Consider the following 16455-nt stretch of genomic DNA (forward strand, 5'->3'; position numbering starts at 1 on the left):
TGCTGCCGGCAGGAAGAACCTTCGACACCGACTTAAAAAATATCCAGCCAGGCACACTGTATGAGGGGAGTACCTAGAGCTTGACCCACGCCGCGAAGATACTACCTCTCGACCATAGTATCCTCCCCCAGCAAAGACACTCGACGACAACACAGAAGCGCACAGAAATCGTGTCAACATGGCGACTACAGAGAGTGCGGGAGTCGGCTCAAATGCTGCTTTCCGGGTATGCTGAAGCTCCTACCAAGCTCCCCCGTAGCTATTGCTAATCGTGCTACAGAATAAGGAGAAACCCTTGGCCGTCAGGTCGTCCAATATCGTCGCCGCCAGAGGTATGAGCTCCACTCGACATATCATTAAGACCTAGTTTAACGAGTGAATAGCTGTCGCCGATGCCATCAGAACATCTCTAGGACCGCGGGGTATGGACAAGATGATTCGCAGCGGGAAGGGCGAGACCATTATCACCAACGACGGCAGCACCATGCTCAAGAGCATGTCAGTCATGCACCCCACAGCGAAGATGCTTGTAAACCTCTCAAACGCACAAGACGTGGAGGCAGGAGATGGCACAACCTCCGTGGTGGTTATCTGCGGCAGCCTGCTGGGTGCTGCAGACCGACTACTATCCAAGGGCATCCACCCCTCAGTCATTTCAGAGGCGTTCCAAAGAGCCGCAGCAGCAGCAGTACAAGTCCTCCACGACATGTCAATACCGGTTTCGCTATCAGACAATTCAGCACTACTTCAGGCTGCCAATACCTCCCTGTCATCAAAGATCGTGTCACAGTACTCTAACCTTCTCGGCCCTATGGCAGTCAACTCAGTCACGAAGACGATCGATGTCAAGACAGCGGACAATGTGGACCTGAAGAACATCAGAATAATCAAGAAGGTTGGCGGTACAATCGAGGACAGCGAGCTAGTCGACGGCCTCGTCCTCACACAACCAGTGATGAAGAACGCCGGCGGTCCTGCTCGCATGGAGAAGGCCCGGATCGGCCTCATCCAGTTCCAGCTAAGCCCGCCCAAGCCAGATATGGAGAACACCATTGCTGTGAACGACTACCGACAGATGGATAAGATTGTGAAGGAGGAGCGCCTATACCTCCTGAACATGGTGAAGAAGATCAAGAAGGCCAAGTGCAACGTCCTCTTCATCCAGAAGTCGATCCTACGCGATGCTGTTAACGACCTCAGTTTGCACTTTCTCGCCAAGCTGAACATTCTCGCTGTCAAGGATATTGAGCGTGACGAGGTCGAGTTCATCTGCAAGTCCACCGGCTGCAAGCCCATCGCGGATATCGATTCCTTCACCGAAGACAAGCTGGGCACGGCTGATCTCGTAGAGGAGTCGCAGTCGTCCGGCAGCCGCATGGTCAAGGTCACCGGCACCAAGTCGGCCGGCAAGACCGTCTCCGTCGTTGTACGCGGCGCCAACTCGATGATTTTGGACGAGGCTGAGCGATCTCTACACGACGCCCTGTGCGTCATCCGCTGTCTGGTCAAGAAGAAGGCTCTGATCGCCGGAGGCGGTGCTGCCGAGATTGAGATCGCCTCACAGCTGAGCAAACAGTCCCGCGAGCTGACCGGGACTGAGGCTATCTGCTGGAAGGCGTTCGCAGACGCTCTAGAAGTCATTCCGACAACATTAGCGGAGAATGCTGGTCTCAACCCTATCAAGGTCGTAACAGACCTAAGACATAGGCATGAGATGGGTGAGAGGAACGCTGGTGTCAGCATCAAGTCTGGTGGAGTGAACTCCAACATTTCTAAGGAGAACGTGCTGCAGCCACTGTTGGTGAGCACGAGCGCGATTGAACTCGCGGCGGAGACTGTGAAGATGATTCTGAGGATAGACGATATTGCGCTGAGTAGGTAAAGCGATTTATTCTGTTAGAGGGAGAGGGAAAGAATGCCTAGACGGAGTGTGAGGATTGTAAATTATAATCTACTAGAGGTATTCAGTCATGATTACGAGATACTCTTGAGCATCAATGGAATGAGGGTTTTACCTACTGCATTAATTAATCTGCCCTTCGCTTCGGACAAATACATTGCTGTCCTCGAACTATCTTAGATCTATACACAAGCTCGATGCGTGAATACTATTCGCCTGATCCTGTTTCTTTGCTCTATAAGTATCTAACAGCATTTGTGACTATCCTCTACTCTAGTCGTGTTTAAGACAAATTTCCCCTGAATCAGGATGCACCTCTCTCGTCTTCATTCTCGATCTTACTAGTAGGTATCTCTCTGAGCACTCCAATTCTGAACAATATATCATTTTCGCGGCACCTTAAAACACGCCCTCGTGAGATTGCCTTTCTACATTGCTCCAAAAATGTGTTCCAGTTGCAATACGTAGATGGCCAGGTGATCAGAGACTGAAAATTCTTGATGATAGTAGCAGAGTCTTCGTTAGAGACAACTCGACAGACTTCCTCAATATCAGCGTATACCGGCGGTTCCAATGTTGTTGTAATTTTTGAGTCGCGGATATAGATAACACGGCCTTTCACAGTTGTGTTGATGCATTTGCAGCGTAATAGGAGAGAGTCCTTCAACCTTTTTGCGGTAATGTCTGACGGTCCAGGTATCAACTGGCTAAGGATTGCTTCCAGAGCTACAAACGCAGGTACTCTGATGACCATCCGTTGCGTCTTTTCTCGAGGAAGCAACGTGATTGCTATCACTTCGTCTAGTGTAAGCAGAACAGCGCCGTATGAACAATCCATGTATACGGAAAAATACACGAAGTCAGTAAGTTTTCCTCCATGCTGAAGGAACCGGGCGATAGTCTGTATGACCAAATTTGAGCTGTTGAAGTACCTGTTTCGGTCAAGAAACCTATGATCAAGCAGTTTACAAAGAGTATACTCCAAGAATCTCACAAACGGCGTTTCGACCTTCAAAACTATGTCGTCAGAACAAAGATGGGGTGGCACAACTCCACGCCATTGGGGATCAGCACCATTCTCCAACAGCCACTCAATGAGAGTAGATTTCTGTTCCATATCGTACAAGCCCTTGTATGCCTCACTGCCTACGGAGCAAAGAAGCAATTCTGATCGAGAGATATTAGACATTGTCTGGTCTTTGACATGATCAAGGACGAATTGGTCCAGGTGATTAAGGGTGCACATCGCCAGGAATTGGGTTGGCTCAGAGTACTGACACTCCTGCAATTTGCGGCAAGACCCTAGCTGTCTGGACGTGTACAAATCTTCACATATAGAAGTGATTCGTCCTAGCTCACGATGCAAGGTTGTCTGAGCCTTTGAGAGCCGTTGCCCAAGGTGACGAATATCTTCCAGAATCGCCTCCACGTCGTAGTTTCTGGTTTTTGTGATACTGGAAAAGACTTTGTAATGAGCAAGGCAAGCTTGAACCATGCGAACAAAGAGTTCGTCCTCGGGAGTCGAATCATAACTCAAAATATTCTGACCTTCATGAGTTCCAAGGAGGAACTCTTCAGCTGTTCGGTCTACGATATCAAGAGTCAGTAATTGTTATCTAAGGATAGTGAAAGAGCAGGGAAATGCTGAAAAGAGATATCTCAGGAGTAACTGTCCATCTTGAGACCTTTATTTTGTCTCCTTAAAACGAAATATGGCTAAAGAAGTGAAAATGAACTCCAGAAGTTGCTCACGTATGAACTGGAAAGTTGCGGTAGATCTGTCCAAACGCTCGAGTGTTGTGGTCTCTTTACTCTCGTACTCCTGATGAGGAGCATTATAACATGAGCCAGATGACCAGTACTCAATCCTAGATGATCCGTCGGATCCATATGCGTCTTCAGGTGAATCCGTTTCAGATAGCTGAAGTAATCCTGCAGTCTTAGTTTCAACACGAAGGATGGTGTCTTTGCAAAGATCTGACAGTTGCTGTGCCGTTGGAAGCGGCCCACTTTGTTGAAGTATCCGTGCTGGCGTATCCGTGGTTGACAGCATCATGTGGAAAGCATTGATGCCACCCGATCTAATTGAAAACGAGTGTCTGGGCATTGTCCTGTCGCGATTCTTTCGAACCTCGAGTAAGACGAGCCGAAGGTAAAGGGCTGCCTCCTGCCGATAGACATCCTTGTCATCATTCAAACGCGCCCACATATCCTTGTACAGCTCTATTAGATCATTCGGCAAGCTGTTAATCCTTCCCTCCAGGTCTTTCACTTCATCTTTGAGCCTCAGGCCTCGGTTGATGCTATTGACGGCAAGATGAAGCCAGAGGAAGACTCCTTGCGCTTTTGAGACAAGTTCATGTAACAGATTTCCCCTTGTCTTCTTGTCTTGCGTTTCGCCGGGAGGAAATTTGACGTGGTGGCTGGCAAAAGCGTACATATCAGAAAAAGTAAGATCTTGCAATCTGAGCTTCGAAAACTGTTCTAGATGGCCCTTAAGGAGCGGCTCTGGTCGACTTGCTAGGCAGAGTTTGATTTTGTCAATCGCTTGAAATAACTCGACTGTCTCAAGCAGCTTTAGCACACCATCTTTCGGATCGACTTCGTCGAGACCATCGATAAATATGCAGATTGCTTTGTTGTACTGCTTCATCACGTCGAGACAGACTCGTTGCAACTCGTTCAGTGACCAGTCAGAGTCACTTTCCTTTGTGTGTGTACCGTACTCCCCAAGAACCATGTCAAGCATGTCTATGTTACTCTGCAGCAGCTGGTATAATATCGAACACAACATGCCTTTGATATTCTGCTGCATAGACGTTCCAGGGCGCCAAAAGAAGTGAGATATGACAATATTATCACCATTCCAGCGTTTTAGTGCCATTTTTGTTCTGGGCTCGTGTAAGATATACTTGACCAGTGTTGATTTCCCTGCCCCAGGTTTTCCACTGATCCAGTATATTTTGCTTTCGGATCCTAGCCAATTAACAAGATTATCCCACTTGTCGCGATGATATGCCTTGAAAACATTAACCGCATTAGCACCATCATCGTCGCTATCATGGTGACTGCTGACACTGTTATCCTGGCCGCTGTCATGATTGCCGACCTGATCGCTAACAGGGTCGGCATCATGATAGCTGTCAAAGATCCAATGATATGTTTTCTCGTGTGACTCGACGATCTGGTTTCGTCGGTCATTCATGCGGCTGAATTTCAAACTTCCAAGAAGGCGACGCCGTTCCCGATCGCTATGGGCAACGAGCTTCATCTCGTTGAGAGTACCCCATATCTTCTGGGTAGAATCAGCTATGGTCGTCTTGAAATAGCTCTGAATCGTATTCTCGGAGTTCCTCAGCTCAGATGTAACGTGACGTTTTATCTCGTTATTCGTATTTGTCGAGACCGTCGTGAGATGCTCCCTCGTGGCTGTGGCCTCTCTGACGGCAAGCTCAGCAGCACTTCTATGGCCTTGTGCTACCAGTTCTTTGAATTGGCGTAGCTTCTCATCGATATTATCTAGGCTGGTGCTTAAGTTGTTGAACCGATTACTAGCATCGAGTCATTCATTAGTATTTAGTCCTTCGAAACCTCTATACCTGGACTCACTAGATCTTGACAAGGAGGCCGGCCTGCATCATTTTCTCTACCTCTCCCAACTGACGCTCCAGTTTGTTAAGTCGTCGTTTGCGCCAAGCTGTTTTCGCCGCCAGCTTAAGAGTACTGGCAAGTTTTCCTTTCGCCGCATCGTCAGACAAGAACTTGACTTCCTCCTGGATTTCCTTATTGATAGTCCGGCATGTCTTCGTGATCTCTAGTAATCGAGCCTGATCCTTTGGCAGGCTCGTTGCTTCCAGCACTTGTAATTGAGACTCCAGCTCGTCAGATATTCCGTCGAGAAACTTCCCCTTAGTACCTAGAACAGGATCATATGACCCGGTCTCGTATATACCCTTGATAAGACCGATAGCATCTCGCCCGAAGCTTATGGTCTGGAAGACGTTGCAAGCAATGCCAAACGCCGCAAGAGCTTCAACCCCGGACATGATGTGACAGGCTCCAGTCGCTCGTCCAAATCTAGGTGAAATCAATACCAAAATAGATCATGCCAGGCTATGACAAAGATTGCCCCGTCAAAGCCTACGGTGGCCGTCAAAAGCCCTATGTGGTTACCATAAATGAGCACGAAGTGGACTAGAGAAAAGTAGTTGACGGTCAGGATGCGCGAGGCTGGGAGATGTTTTGCAGACTGAACCAATCATCAACTGTCACGGTGAACCCCTCCTTCAGCTCTCTCGCCTGACATGACATATAGTAACAAAGGAGAATCATGAGGCCCATGTTAGGCGTATTCGCGGAAAGACACTCGAAACACCGAAGAAGAAAAGTCTGGCTCTTATGTCCATTGTTCACTTGTGAGTATCCCAGCCTACCGATTATTTTTTGTGTGATGTACAAAGCTTCAGTAAGCTGCCCAACCCCAAACCAAGCAATATCTGCCCCATGGCTGTCCTGTTGATGGAAGCAATATATCCTCGACCGAAATGAACCGATACAACAAGCAATACGATTTTCAAATGCGATGGGACCATCCCAATGACTGCGGCTTCAGATCGCCGCCCAAAACTTTAGTAATTCAGCTCACCAGAACCTCCTCCAGAGACCTGGTCAAGGTCCTCGTAACTCTTGAGAGTGCGGCCCTGAATGGCCTCTCGAGGTCCGACGGCTGCTCCGCCGCCGGCGCCATCACCCCAGCGTCCGGCACCTCCACCACCCCGGCCTCGGCCGCCCATCATGCCGTTCGGCATGCCCTCAGCACCCCAGCGCGGTCCATTGCGTCGATCGTAGGGGCCAGCACGGTTATTGAACCGGCCACCAGGTCCGCCCATCGCTCCACCGCGGCGGATGGGTCCTGCGCCGCGATCATCAGCACCCGGTGCGTGCCAGCCAGCAGGATTCTGCATGGCGGCTCCGAACATGTTCGGGAAGCCAGGCATCGGTGGGAAGCCCGGAAGAGCCATCATGTTATTCATGGTGTAACTCTGTAGGTTGAACCCACGAGGGGTGCCACTTGGCGTCTGGCCATTTGCGGGTGGGAAATGTCCATTAGAGTTGGCATCCGTCCTAGAAGGCGCGATATGAGCCGGATCCATGATGTAGGCATTGACAAGCTCAAACTAATGCATCATTAGTGTTGTGGATTGTGAGGAGTGCGATTATAGTCTTACCTCTTCTTTGAGCTTTTCAACCCAGTCCGCATGACGCTTCTCTACATGCTTCTTCCAGAAATGCTCTTCCTTGAACAACTTGGTGCATTCAGGGGCTTTGCACCTCCATTTGTGCTCGTCCTCCTGCTTCACATACTTGAGAAGCTCGTCGTTGAGAGCCTCCTCCACTGGTTTACCGCCTAGCTTGCGGAGGTCGACCGAGTCGGGCTCCAAGATCTGGGCAATTTTCTCTTCAAAGGTTCTGACCCAATTGTAAGCCCGCTGCAGCTGTTGCTCGGTCTTCGAAGATGTGCCGCGGAATTTCCGGTCCGGCTCAGCAGTTTCGCCTTCCTCGAGATCCGTGGTGGACTCGGTGCGCTTCTTGCTGGGGAAAGGCTCCCCTGAGGCGCTGGCACGAGCGACAGCTTTGGCGGAGGAGGATAGAGTGCTCCTGGGGCGACGCAAATGACCACCAGGACACTTGCGTGTCAGCTCATGGATAGAGTCGCTTTCGAAGACGCAGAAGAAACAGAAGTTGAAGACGCGGCGAAGGTACTCGATCAAAAGATCGAGTTGCTTCTTTTTGACAAGGAGCTCCTCATCATCCACTTCGTCGTCTACCATTCCTTCGTCTTCATCGTCCTCGTCGTCTTCCATTGGTTCGGGTTCTTCGCCTTCATCCATAGCTTCATCAAGATTGATCACACGCTCCTTCTTAGACTTCTTCGGCGCAGCGGCAGTGACCGGAGGCTGCAGACGACCCGAATTCTTCAAGTCCTCGACGCGTTCCTCCACCTTAAGGGTTGCGTTGAAGTCTGAGCCGAAATCCTCCTCGAATTTATTAACCAGCTTCTGCACCAAGTTGAGATCTTTATCAATACGCTCTGGAGCAGAGAATAAATCCCACAGAGCCTTCTTGCGGGGATTTGACGGAGGGTTGTGGACGCCGACGTGGCAAACGAAGTCCCCACGCACCTCATCCTTGACAGTCTTACTATTAATAGCTTCGAGAGCCTTCTCAGCTGTGGAGACAGGGACGGGCGACTTTATCGTCACATCACCATCGTCATCCTCCTTGCCATCTGAGCGATCTACGATGGCAGCAGTTTCGGCGGCTGGATGTAGCATGATCCATCCGATCCGGTGAAATCTCTTGCTTGGGTTGGGGTCACTGAGGGAGAGCCACTTGAAGCCGCCCTCCTCCTCACCTAGATGCTCTTTACAAAAGGCCTCTAGGTTCTGACGGCTCACACTAGGAGCAATCGTCTTAATGAGGAGTGTGGGCTGGAAAAGATTCTCGTCTCGAATATCAGCACTATTGGCCGGAACCAGATCTCCAACGCCGAGCACCTCATTGGCTGCCGTCGCCTCGCCCTCTTCCTTTTCGACGACGCCACCCGCCCCATTGCTCTCGCTCTTAGGGATGCCCTCGAGGGTAAAGTCATCGAAAGTGCCAGCCTCAAGATCTTGCTCCCATTGGGTATAACCCCCTCGACGGAACTCATTGAGTTGCCTCTTCAAGGGATCTCGGATCTCGGGGACATATCGCTCACGGAACCATTGTTCATCTTTATGCTGCTGAACGAATGTCTTGGCCATCTTTGCTTGTAAATCTTCTTTGTATGCATCGTAGGCAACCTGAATCTTGGCCTTCTCCTTGTCACGATCTTCCTGTGACAATGGCCCGCGAGGTCGCTCCTCTCGGCGTCGTCCTGACTTCTGACGCTCCTTCTCCTCCTTTATCTTCTCGTTGGCCCTCCACCATTCGCCAAAATATGAGAAGCCAACCTGATAGGGAAGCTTGATAGGGTCAGGTACTGGATTGGTCAATGGCTGCTGTGGAGTGGCAGCTTCCTGACCGGGAACATAGCGATCAATGTTTGCGGGGGGCGAACCAACGCGGCGTCGATCCTCCCGATCGCGAGGAGTAGCGTATTCGTCCCTGACACGTCTTGGTTCGTACCTATCGACTTGAGGGGACCTCGAACGATTGGACCGGCGTCGATCGTAACCTACATGTGTTGTTTAGTATGAAGACAGTCTAGTGACACAGACATCATCGAAGGATAAATGTTGAGCCAGGGCGAATGAAAACATGCCAACTACAGTCCTCGGAGGAACTTGTAGGTCACGTAAGGAAGTACAAGAGAATGTGCAACGCACCAGGAGATCTGCCACGATAGAAAGTATCAGCTCTATCCTCCTTGCCTCTCGACTCATCCCGCCCATTCCAAGCCCGATCGGTGGGAGAACGAGCCGAATCTCTGTATGAATAGGAATCCATCGCTCTTGTCTAAGCCACGAGTGTTGGCATCTGTCGTTGAATGAAGTCGTTGTGGGAGGTCAGAATGGAGGTAATGTAACGGCGTGTCGCGCCTCTCGTTGCTTGCTTAGGTTACACCGGAAGCTTGGTGTTCAAAACGAGGGAAAGAAAGCCTGTTGTTTGGCGACATGATTGCCGTTAGAGAAAACATTCTTTGATAGATTAAGGGCGGGCTGGAAAGAGAAGTAAAGCGTGGAGCAGGAGCAAGAAGATAACAAGGCAATTGTCAAATAGGACGTAGGTGCAGCAAGCCTTTGCTTGTAGCAAACGAACAACAAGAAGAATAGAGGAGAGAAGTGATCAAGATTGATTGTATGGGAATCTTTCTCTTTTCTCGAGCGGAGGGGATGGAGTTTGAATATAGGGACAAGAGTACAGATACGACAACGTGCTGGAGCTGAGGGAGGGAGAAGGGGGAAAGGGCGTCTCAACAAAGACACAGAAGGGGTCGGACTTAATGGAAAAGGTGAACGAACAATAATTGAGCTGAGGTAAGAGAGGAAAAAAAAGATGGTGATGGCGACGCCAGACCTCAGAGTCAATCAGGAGTGGCGATCTGCTGCGTGGGAGATCTTCCTTTGTCTGCGTCTGCGTGAGGTGAAACGGGAGGCTGGATGAAGTCGCCCAGCGGCGCGCGAAAGTAGAGTAAGATGGACGGAGGATGGAGAGAGGTCGGCAAAGTGGCCGAAGCGCTAGCAGGGATTATGTAAGCTGGGCACGAAAGTCACTGCCAATCGTGGACTGTGCGATTTAAGCATAAGGACCACCAGCCAGGTACCTACCTTGCTTGGTTGCTTGCTTACTGTGGTACTTTTGCTTGCCTGAGGTAGGGCGTACTATGTAAGCTCGCGCCCCAGAAGCACTCCAGCTTTAGGTACCTGCTTCGGCTACTGGGCAATGCCTTGGAAGCTGGCTCGGGAACTGGGGAAATATCCACACAAGCATGCAATGGACGTTATTTGAACCCCAACATGGGCACAGCAACTTAATCCTCTGTATCGCTGGCATGTCATCCTGCTCAGGAACTCTTGGGCAGGTGTGTAGATATTCTAGGTGCTGACATCTAATCATTTCCAATACATCCAGGTATGTGCTGCTTGCCACCAAGTCCCCAGCAGGCTATTAAATCACAGCGGTATGAGTGCCAGCAAGGTAAGCTGGGCATGCCATTCCAAGGGAGCCTGGAATTGCTGAAGAAGAACAGAGCGATTGTGTGTTGGCGAATGGCAGTAATGGCGCAGCAGCTTTGACGCATCAGGGTACGTGGGCCATATGATCAGATCAGATCATACTCAAGGCGACGGGACCTCGGGAAGCCAAGTGAGGGGGACGAACTTTAGATATGAAACAGCAGACCTGGCATGACCTTACCTGTCTATGTGAATGAATGCTCTCTCCTTTTCCTCTAAATCATCAGCTCAATTGAAAGTCTGGAGTGTGTGATCTCCAGTATCGTTTTCGCAAATTGAAGATATTCTTAGAGTTTGGGTAGTTCATTCGAGGTAAGGTGCCTTGTCTCTTAGACTGGAGCTCTGGAATGTCGTCATAGCTTTGGCGGAGCTCCAACCACAGACTCAACCCAATCCACCACGTAGCATCAGCAAAGACCTCGGGAAAACATTGACATAGTCCCCTTTTCTTCTCTTGCTGACCTCTGTCTGTCTTGGTATAGACAACAAAGTATTGTCAAACGCCAAAATGACAACCTACATACCGGCTCTGACGATCCCCTACTCCGTCTTCGCCAACCCGGCGGCGTCGATCCTCCTGCCCGTCGCTCTCGGCACCGCCGTGGGCTACAGCACTCGGCGTAAGCTCCCTGACCCGGAGTCACACAGTTCTCGATGAACGAACTCGCTAACGCACTCAACAGCGAGCGAGACGCAGAAGACGTACCTGACCATCAAGCAGCCGCCCTACCGGCCGCCGCCCAAGGTCTTCGGCCCCGTGTGGACCGCTCTGTACGGACTGATGGGCTACGCCGCCTACCGCGCCGTGACCAACGGCACCTCGCCGCTCGCCTCGATCGAGTCCATCCGCCGCGCCAAGCACGGCGCCACCCTCTACACCATCCAGCTCGGCCTGAACCTGATCTGGATGCCGCTCTTCTTTACTGCTAAGCGACCCATCGAGGCCACCGCCGACGTCGTCGCCCTGCTCGGCATCAACAGCTACCTGACCTACCTCTGGGGCTCCGTCGACGCCGTCGCCGGCTGGTGCCTCGCCCCCTACCTCGGCTGGCTGGGCTTCGCCACCTACCTGTCCGCTGGCGCGGGCTACCTGAACAACTGGAACTTTGAGGACAAGGAGGTCAAGTCTGCTTAAGCTAGAGGATGATCATGTGGCGGTCGTGAAGAGCTAGGGCTTGTGGGCACGAACACTGGAGCTGATGGAGGCTCGTGTCACTGGGCTTTTGTTGCATGTTGTTGGTTATACGCAGGAGGCAATCCCCTCTTTGATTTTCCCGAGTACAGTATTCTAGATATCTATAATTTTTTTGGTTCACGACTGCAAAGTCCATCCCGTAGAGCGCCGTCTATATCGCCTGACGACCATTGTGATCTATGCTGATATTATGTGGTTCCGTGAACGCCAATGTCTCATCAATCATATAAAGCCCCGAATCATGTATGGTGTACGTTTGGCACCAGGGGCTCGTCCTTTTTACTTAGATCGCTTATGAAAGAGGGACATATTTCTTGAGTCCGTCAAATACCATGAAGATGAACGCGGAGCTTGGAGCTGACCGCAGACAGGTGATGCCGCAGCCCCGGTAGAAACCCCTCACGCCGGCCTGCTGCCAGAGTGCCTTGCCTTCACTGACAAAGGTACGCTTCACCGCCGTGCCTCCAATCGGCGTCGTCTGCATGCGTGACTTGATCGTATCGGCGGGGAAGAAGAGGAAGTTGTATGAAACGCCGGCGGAGGCGCCGGCCAGAGCTTGCTGCCACAACGGCAAGGGGTTGGCGACTATCTCGTCAACCTCGACCTGCGACTTGGCCTTTTTAATGTTCCAGTCTCGCAAGAGCTTCGTCGTAGTCTCCTTGGAGCCGAACCAAGCCGCACAGCCTCCCGCTTCTCTGATCAATGTGCCCAGCTGTCCGTGCCAGAAGCCCATGATGCCCTCGTGGCGGAATATATCTCGAATGACCGGCAGCGGCCGCAAAGGCGCCTTCACGACGCCGGCCTCGGTCTCCGGGACTTGGATCTTGCATTTGACTAGCTCGATCGGTGTGAGGACAAATGACGTGAAGACACCGGAGAATGCTCCGGTGAAGTAAAGTGCCGAGAGTGGCAGTGGCTCATCCGGCGCACAGAAGCCGGTCTTGTATATAAAATCTCGCCCGATTCGCTCGAAGAAGAACAAGCTGCTTGTTTCGGCAGCCGCACCGACGAGTGGTGCGCTAATGCCCCGGTATAGTCCTAGTACCCCATCTGCACGTATCGACTGACGAAAGCAGTCCAAGGGGCCGTTGTATCGTAGCGGGAGGTGGTCTGGCTGTGACTGTAGCCGGACCTTCACCGTGTCGAATGGGTATTCGATATACTTGCCGACAATACCGGCAACCTGAAGTACTTGTTAGACGGCTCGGGACTCTCCACAATGCCCTTGACTTACCGAGCCATATAAGATGTCCTCAATAGACTCCATGATAGCAGTCCGGGCCGGGATATCGAGGGGTGTAGCGATGGGTGCCGAGGCTGGAGCTTCGACCTTGACGTGGGAAGCCGACGCCATATTGTGAGGATACGGAAGAGTTATAAGCACAAGGCCCTTATAAAGCGAGAAGAAGTCCGTTTCTCGTGAAGAAAGTTTGGATCAATATTCCCTGCAGTGAGTTAGTGACATCGCATCTACCAACGACGCCAACACATTCGTGACACAGGTGAATAAGAGAATGCTGGCAGCTCCCATAGGACCGGATGGAAAGGTCCTTGACCCCGAGCTGGCATATGGGATGCTAGAGTAACTATGAAAGGTGAAGAGAAGTCCCGTACCAGGATCCTATTGGGAAAGTAGCTGCAGACAGATGTTTGCGTCTTCTGTATAAGGCAGTGGGCAACCAATAGGACTGATGTTAGTCCCGTCACCGCTCCTCGTCGAGGGGTCGTCCTCCAAAATGGCGGCGTGGAGCGGAGCAGAACTGGTGTCGGAGGAGCATGTCGCAAGAATGGGAAAGGTCCCAACAGACTGGGCAAGGGACACAGGGGCAAGATGCGCGATGCCGCAAGTTAAATCAATTTCATTCACCGTCTCATGGGAGGCGGGCGTACGTGGTGGAGTGGATTGCGCATCTACTTTCACCAAGCCCGTGGTAAGCTTTGCCGTGTTGGAATTGGGTAAAAAAATGAATTTTCGACCGGTTTGCGGCGCCAATCTTCAGGGAGCCAGGGGCCTCCTCCTCTATCTTAGCGCGGGGTTACAGCAATGGAGGGGCACCTGGGGCCTGAATGGTACTGCCCAGCTAATAACTTGACCCGGATGGCCCCGAGGTAACCTTGCCATGCTCCATCTCAGGGACGAATAGGGTGAGGCAATTCATACAGTCTTCCTCTCAGGCCCCAGATCGGTCGAGAATCGGAAGGTGGTTTCAGGATTTAGCACCATCTGATAAGATAATTTCATGCAAGATGATCTTCTCTCGTGGAGATTACTGCGGCATTGGCATTTCCTTTGGGGCTAGCCCTAGTATTCTAGCTCTGATGTGCTCATGTAGCCGAGGCTCATCTTCTTCATTCTGGGTATAGGTTGATAGGTAAGCTACCTACATGATGCTGTCGTACAGATGCCTGGTTCCATTGGATCACCACTGACCGCCGCCGCCTTTGCCGAATGAGCCGGGGGCACTGACATCTTCAACCTTCCTGCCCTTCACCGGCTTTTGCTGTGCTGCTGGGTGTCTTCTCAGCTCGTCAGGCACCTTGGAGATTGATGACTTCTGGATCATCTGCTTCAGATCATAGAGCACATCTTCATCTTCGTTGCCAAGGAATGTGATGGCAACACCACTCTTGCCAGCACGACCAGTACGACCGACACGATGTGTATATGACTCGATATTCGTAGCCATGTTGAAGTTGATGACAAGCGAGACGTCGGGAACATCAATACCACGTCCAGCCAAGTCGGTAGCCACCAAGATGTCCGTCTGGTGATTTCGAAGTGATGCCAGAGCCGCCTCTCTTTGCTCTTGAGTCTTGCTGCCATGGAGTGTGACGGCAGAATAACCAAGATGCTTGATATCCCTCGCCACCGTGTCGCAATTCCGCTTGATATTGACGAAGACGATAATGGGCGGCTGGAATTGTCCCGAATTGAGAATCTCGCCCAGCCTCTTCTTTCGCTTGTCCTCGCCACCAACGAATTCAACACGCTGCTCCACAGTTTCGACAGCCTCGCCAGCGTTACCGATAGTCACGATGGCTGGGCGTCGAAGGTACTTCTTCGCTATCTTCTCCACTGCCGTAGGCATGGTGGCCGTGTACATCATCGTCTGTCTGTACCTGTCCTTGCCTCCAATGTATTTGCTCATGAGTTGTGTATTTTCGGCCTCTTCCGTGTCTGGCTTCTCATTTCCAACCGGAAGAGCATCAAGAATTTTGTTGAGAGACTCTTCGAAGCCCAAGTCAATCATACGATCAGCCTCGTCCATGACAATGTAGCAACACTGGGAAAGGACGAGCAAGCGCCTTTCAATCGTATCAACCAAACGTCCTGGGGTGGCAACGATGATCTCGGCACCGTTTCTGAGGTTGAAAGCTTGTTCCTCAAGTGAGTGACCACCAACGATACTGACACAAGTAAAGCCCAAAGGTGTTGCAAACTTCTTTGCTTCTGATTCGATTTGCTGCGCCAGTTCACGAGTTGGGGCTAAAATCAGAGCGTAAGGTCCGTCCGCCTTTGTATACTCGTCGAGGGGCGGCAATCCAGAGATGTAGACCAGTAGAGGAAGCAGGAAAGCTGCAGTCTTTCCCGAACCAGTCACAGCCACACCAATGAGATCACGAGCTTGAAGTGCTATCGGAATCGCAGCTCTCTGAATAGGTGTCGGCTCAGTATATCCGACTTGATCCACAACCTCGAGAAGTCGGCGCGGTAGGCCAGACTCCTTCCAGCTCCGCATGGGATTTGGAATCGCGCCGCCCTTGGTCGCTATACCAAAGTCTTCTTTGAAGATGCGCCAGTCTCTCTCGCGCATCTCGTCGAGTTTCTTCTCAGACCAATGCTTGCCAAGCCCGTTTCGGGTTGCCCTTTCTCGGCCGCGACGCCACTGCTCAAGATACTCTCTTGCCCGTTCCCTGCCGTGCTCTGGATCGGCATCTTCCAGTTGACGGGCGAACTTCTTTGCGGATTCCTCCGCAACGTCTTCGCCAAAGCCGCCCAGTTTTCCTGCCCAGAATGACGTGGTCTGTTCTGCGTAAATAGGATTTTGGTCTTGACTGGTGTCCTCCTCTGCGTCCCACTCGAAATTGAACTTCTTCTCCGTAGTGCGCTTCCTCTTTTTCTTAGCAGAGAATGTGCTTTGATTCATCTCCGGGCCCATATATCTGGCTCGAATAAGAGAAGTTTCGTCTTGCTCCGCTAGCCTCTTGCTGCCCTTCGTAGAGACGGCAGGTTTTGGTGGTTCGCTACGGCTATTTCCGTTCTCCTGTCCCCTATCTTGGTGACCGTTCTGATCGCGCATGGCTTTCGGCCCTGTTGGAATAGAGTAGTCTCGCGACTTGTCTGTCTTGCCATTTGTATAGCTATCGCGATTTCCGTTTCGGTACGATGGAGCCTTATCCAGTGGAGCCTGCTGTTTCTGCCGTTGTTTCTCCTCTTCTTTCTCCTTCTCTTCTTGCGCTTTCTTGGCAGCAAGGGCCTCTCGCTGGGCTTTGGTCATGAACCGAGGCTTTGCGGCTGCGGCATCTGCCTCTTTCTTCTTCCGTAGGATCTCCTCGATGTCCAGCGGCTGGCGCCGAACAGTACCGTTGCCGTTCATGATCGATAGCTTTCCGACGAGAAGAAATGCAGTGGCGATGTG

At 51.4% G+C, this 16455-nt stretch overlaps 5 protein-coding genes across 5 annotated transcripts; 2 read left to right on the plus strand and 3 right to left on the minus strand.

Moving 5' to 3' along the window:
* Positions 1 to 178: 178 nt before the first annotated feature.
* Positions 179 to 1882, plus strand: UCRPA7_2063 (putative t-complex protein 1 subunit delta protein; the record flags this gene model as incomplete). Its single annotated transcript, XM_007914638.1, has 3 exons — positions 179 to 226; positions 281 to 332; positions 384 to 1882. The coding sequence occupies 3 exons, from the start codon at positions 179 to 181 to the stop codon at positions 1880 to 1882; spliced, it is 1599 nt and encodes a 532-aa protein (XP_007912829.1).
* A 4646-nt stretch (positions 1883 to 6528) lies between these two features.
* On the minus strand, positions 6529 to 9164 carry UCRPA7_2064 (putative arsenite resistance protein ars2 protein; the record flags this gene model as incomplete). The annotated part of the gene is made up of 3 exons (XM_007914639.1): positions 6529 to 7077; positions 7129 to 9049; positions 9124 to 9164. The coding sequence occupies 3 exons, from the start codon at positions 9162 to 9164 to the stop codon at positions 6529 to 6531; spliced, it is 2511 nt and encodes an 836-aa protein (XP_007912830.1).
* Positions 9165 to 11128: 1964 nt separating this feature from the next.
* On the plus strand, positions 11129 to 11755 carry UCRPA7_2065 (putative translocator protein; the record flags this gene model as incomplete). The annotated part of the gene is made up of 2 exons (XM_007914640.1): positions 11129 to 11240; positions 11304 to 11755. The coding sequence occupies 2 exons, from the start codon at positions 11129 to 11131 to the stop codon at positions 11753 to 11755; spliced, it is 564 nt and encodes a 187-aa protein (XP_007912831.1).
* Positions 11756 to 12107: 352 nt separating this feature from the next.
* Positions 12108 to 13169, minus strand: UCRPA7_2066 (putative amino-acid transporter arg-13 protein; the record flags this gene model as incomplete). Its single annotated transcript, XM_007914641.1, has 2 exons — positions 12108 to 12998; positions 13050 to 13169. 2 exons carry the CDS (start codon positions 13167 to 13169, stop codon positions 12108 to 12110), a joined length of 1011 nt encoding a protein of 336 aa, XP_007912832.1.
* Positions 13170 to 14235: 1066 nt separating this feature from the next.
* On the minus strand, positions 14236 to 16413 carry UCRPA7_2067 (putative pre-mrna-splicing atp-dependent rna helicase prp28 protein; the record flags this gene model as incomplete). Its single annotated transcript, XM_007914642.1, has 1 exon — positions 14236 to 16413. One exon carries the CDS (start codon positions 16411 to 16413, stop codon positions 14236 to 14238), a length of 2178 nt encoding a protein of 725 aa, XP_007912833.1.
* Between the last annotated feature and the right edge of the window lie 42 nt (positions 16414 to 16455).

Source organism: Phaeoacremonium minimum (assembly GCF_000392275.1).
Source record: "Phaeoacremonium minimum UCRPA7 unplaced genomic scaffold PA7_03_scaffold_146, whole genome shotgun sequence".
Lineage (NCBI taxonomy): Eukaryota > Fungi > Ascomycota > Sordariomycetes > Togniniales > Togniniaceae > Phaeoacremonium > Phaeoacremonium minimum.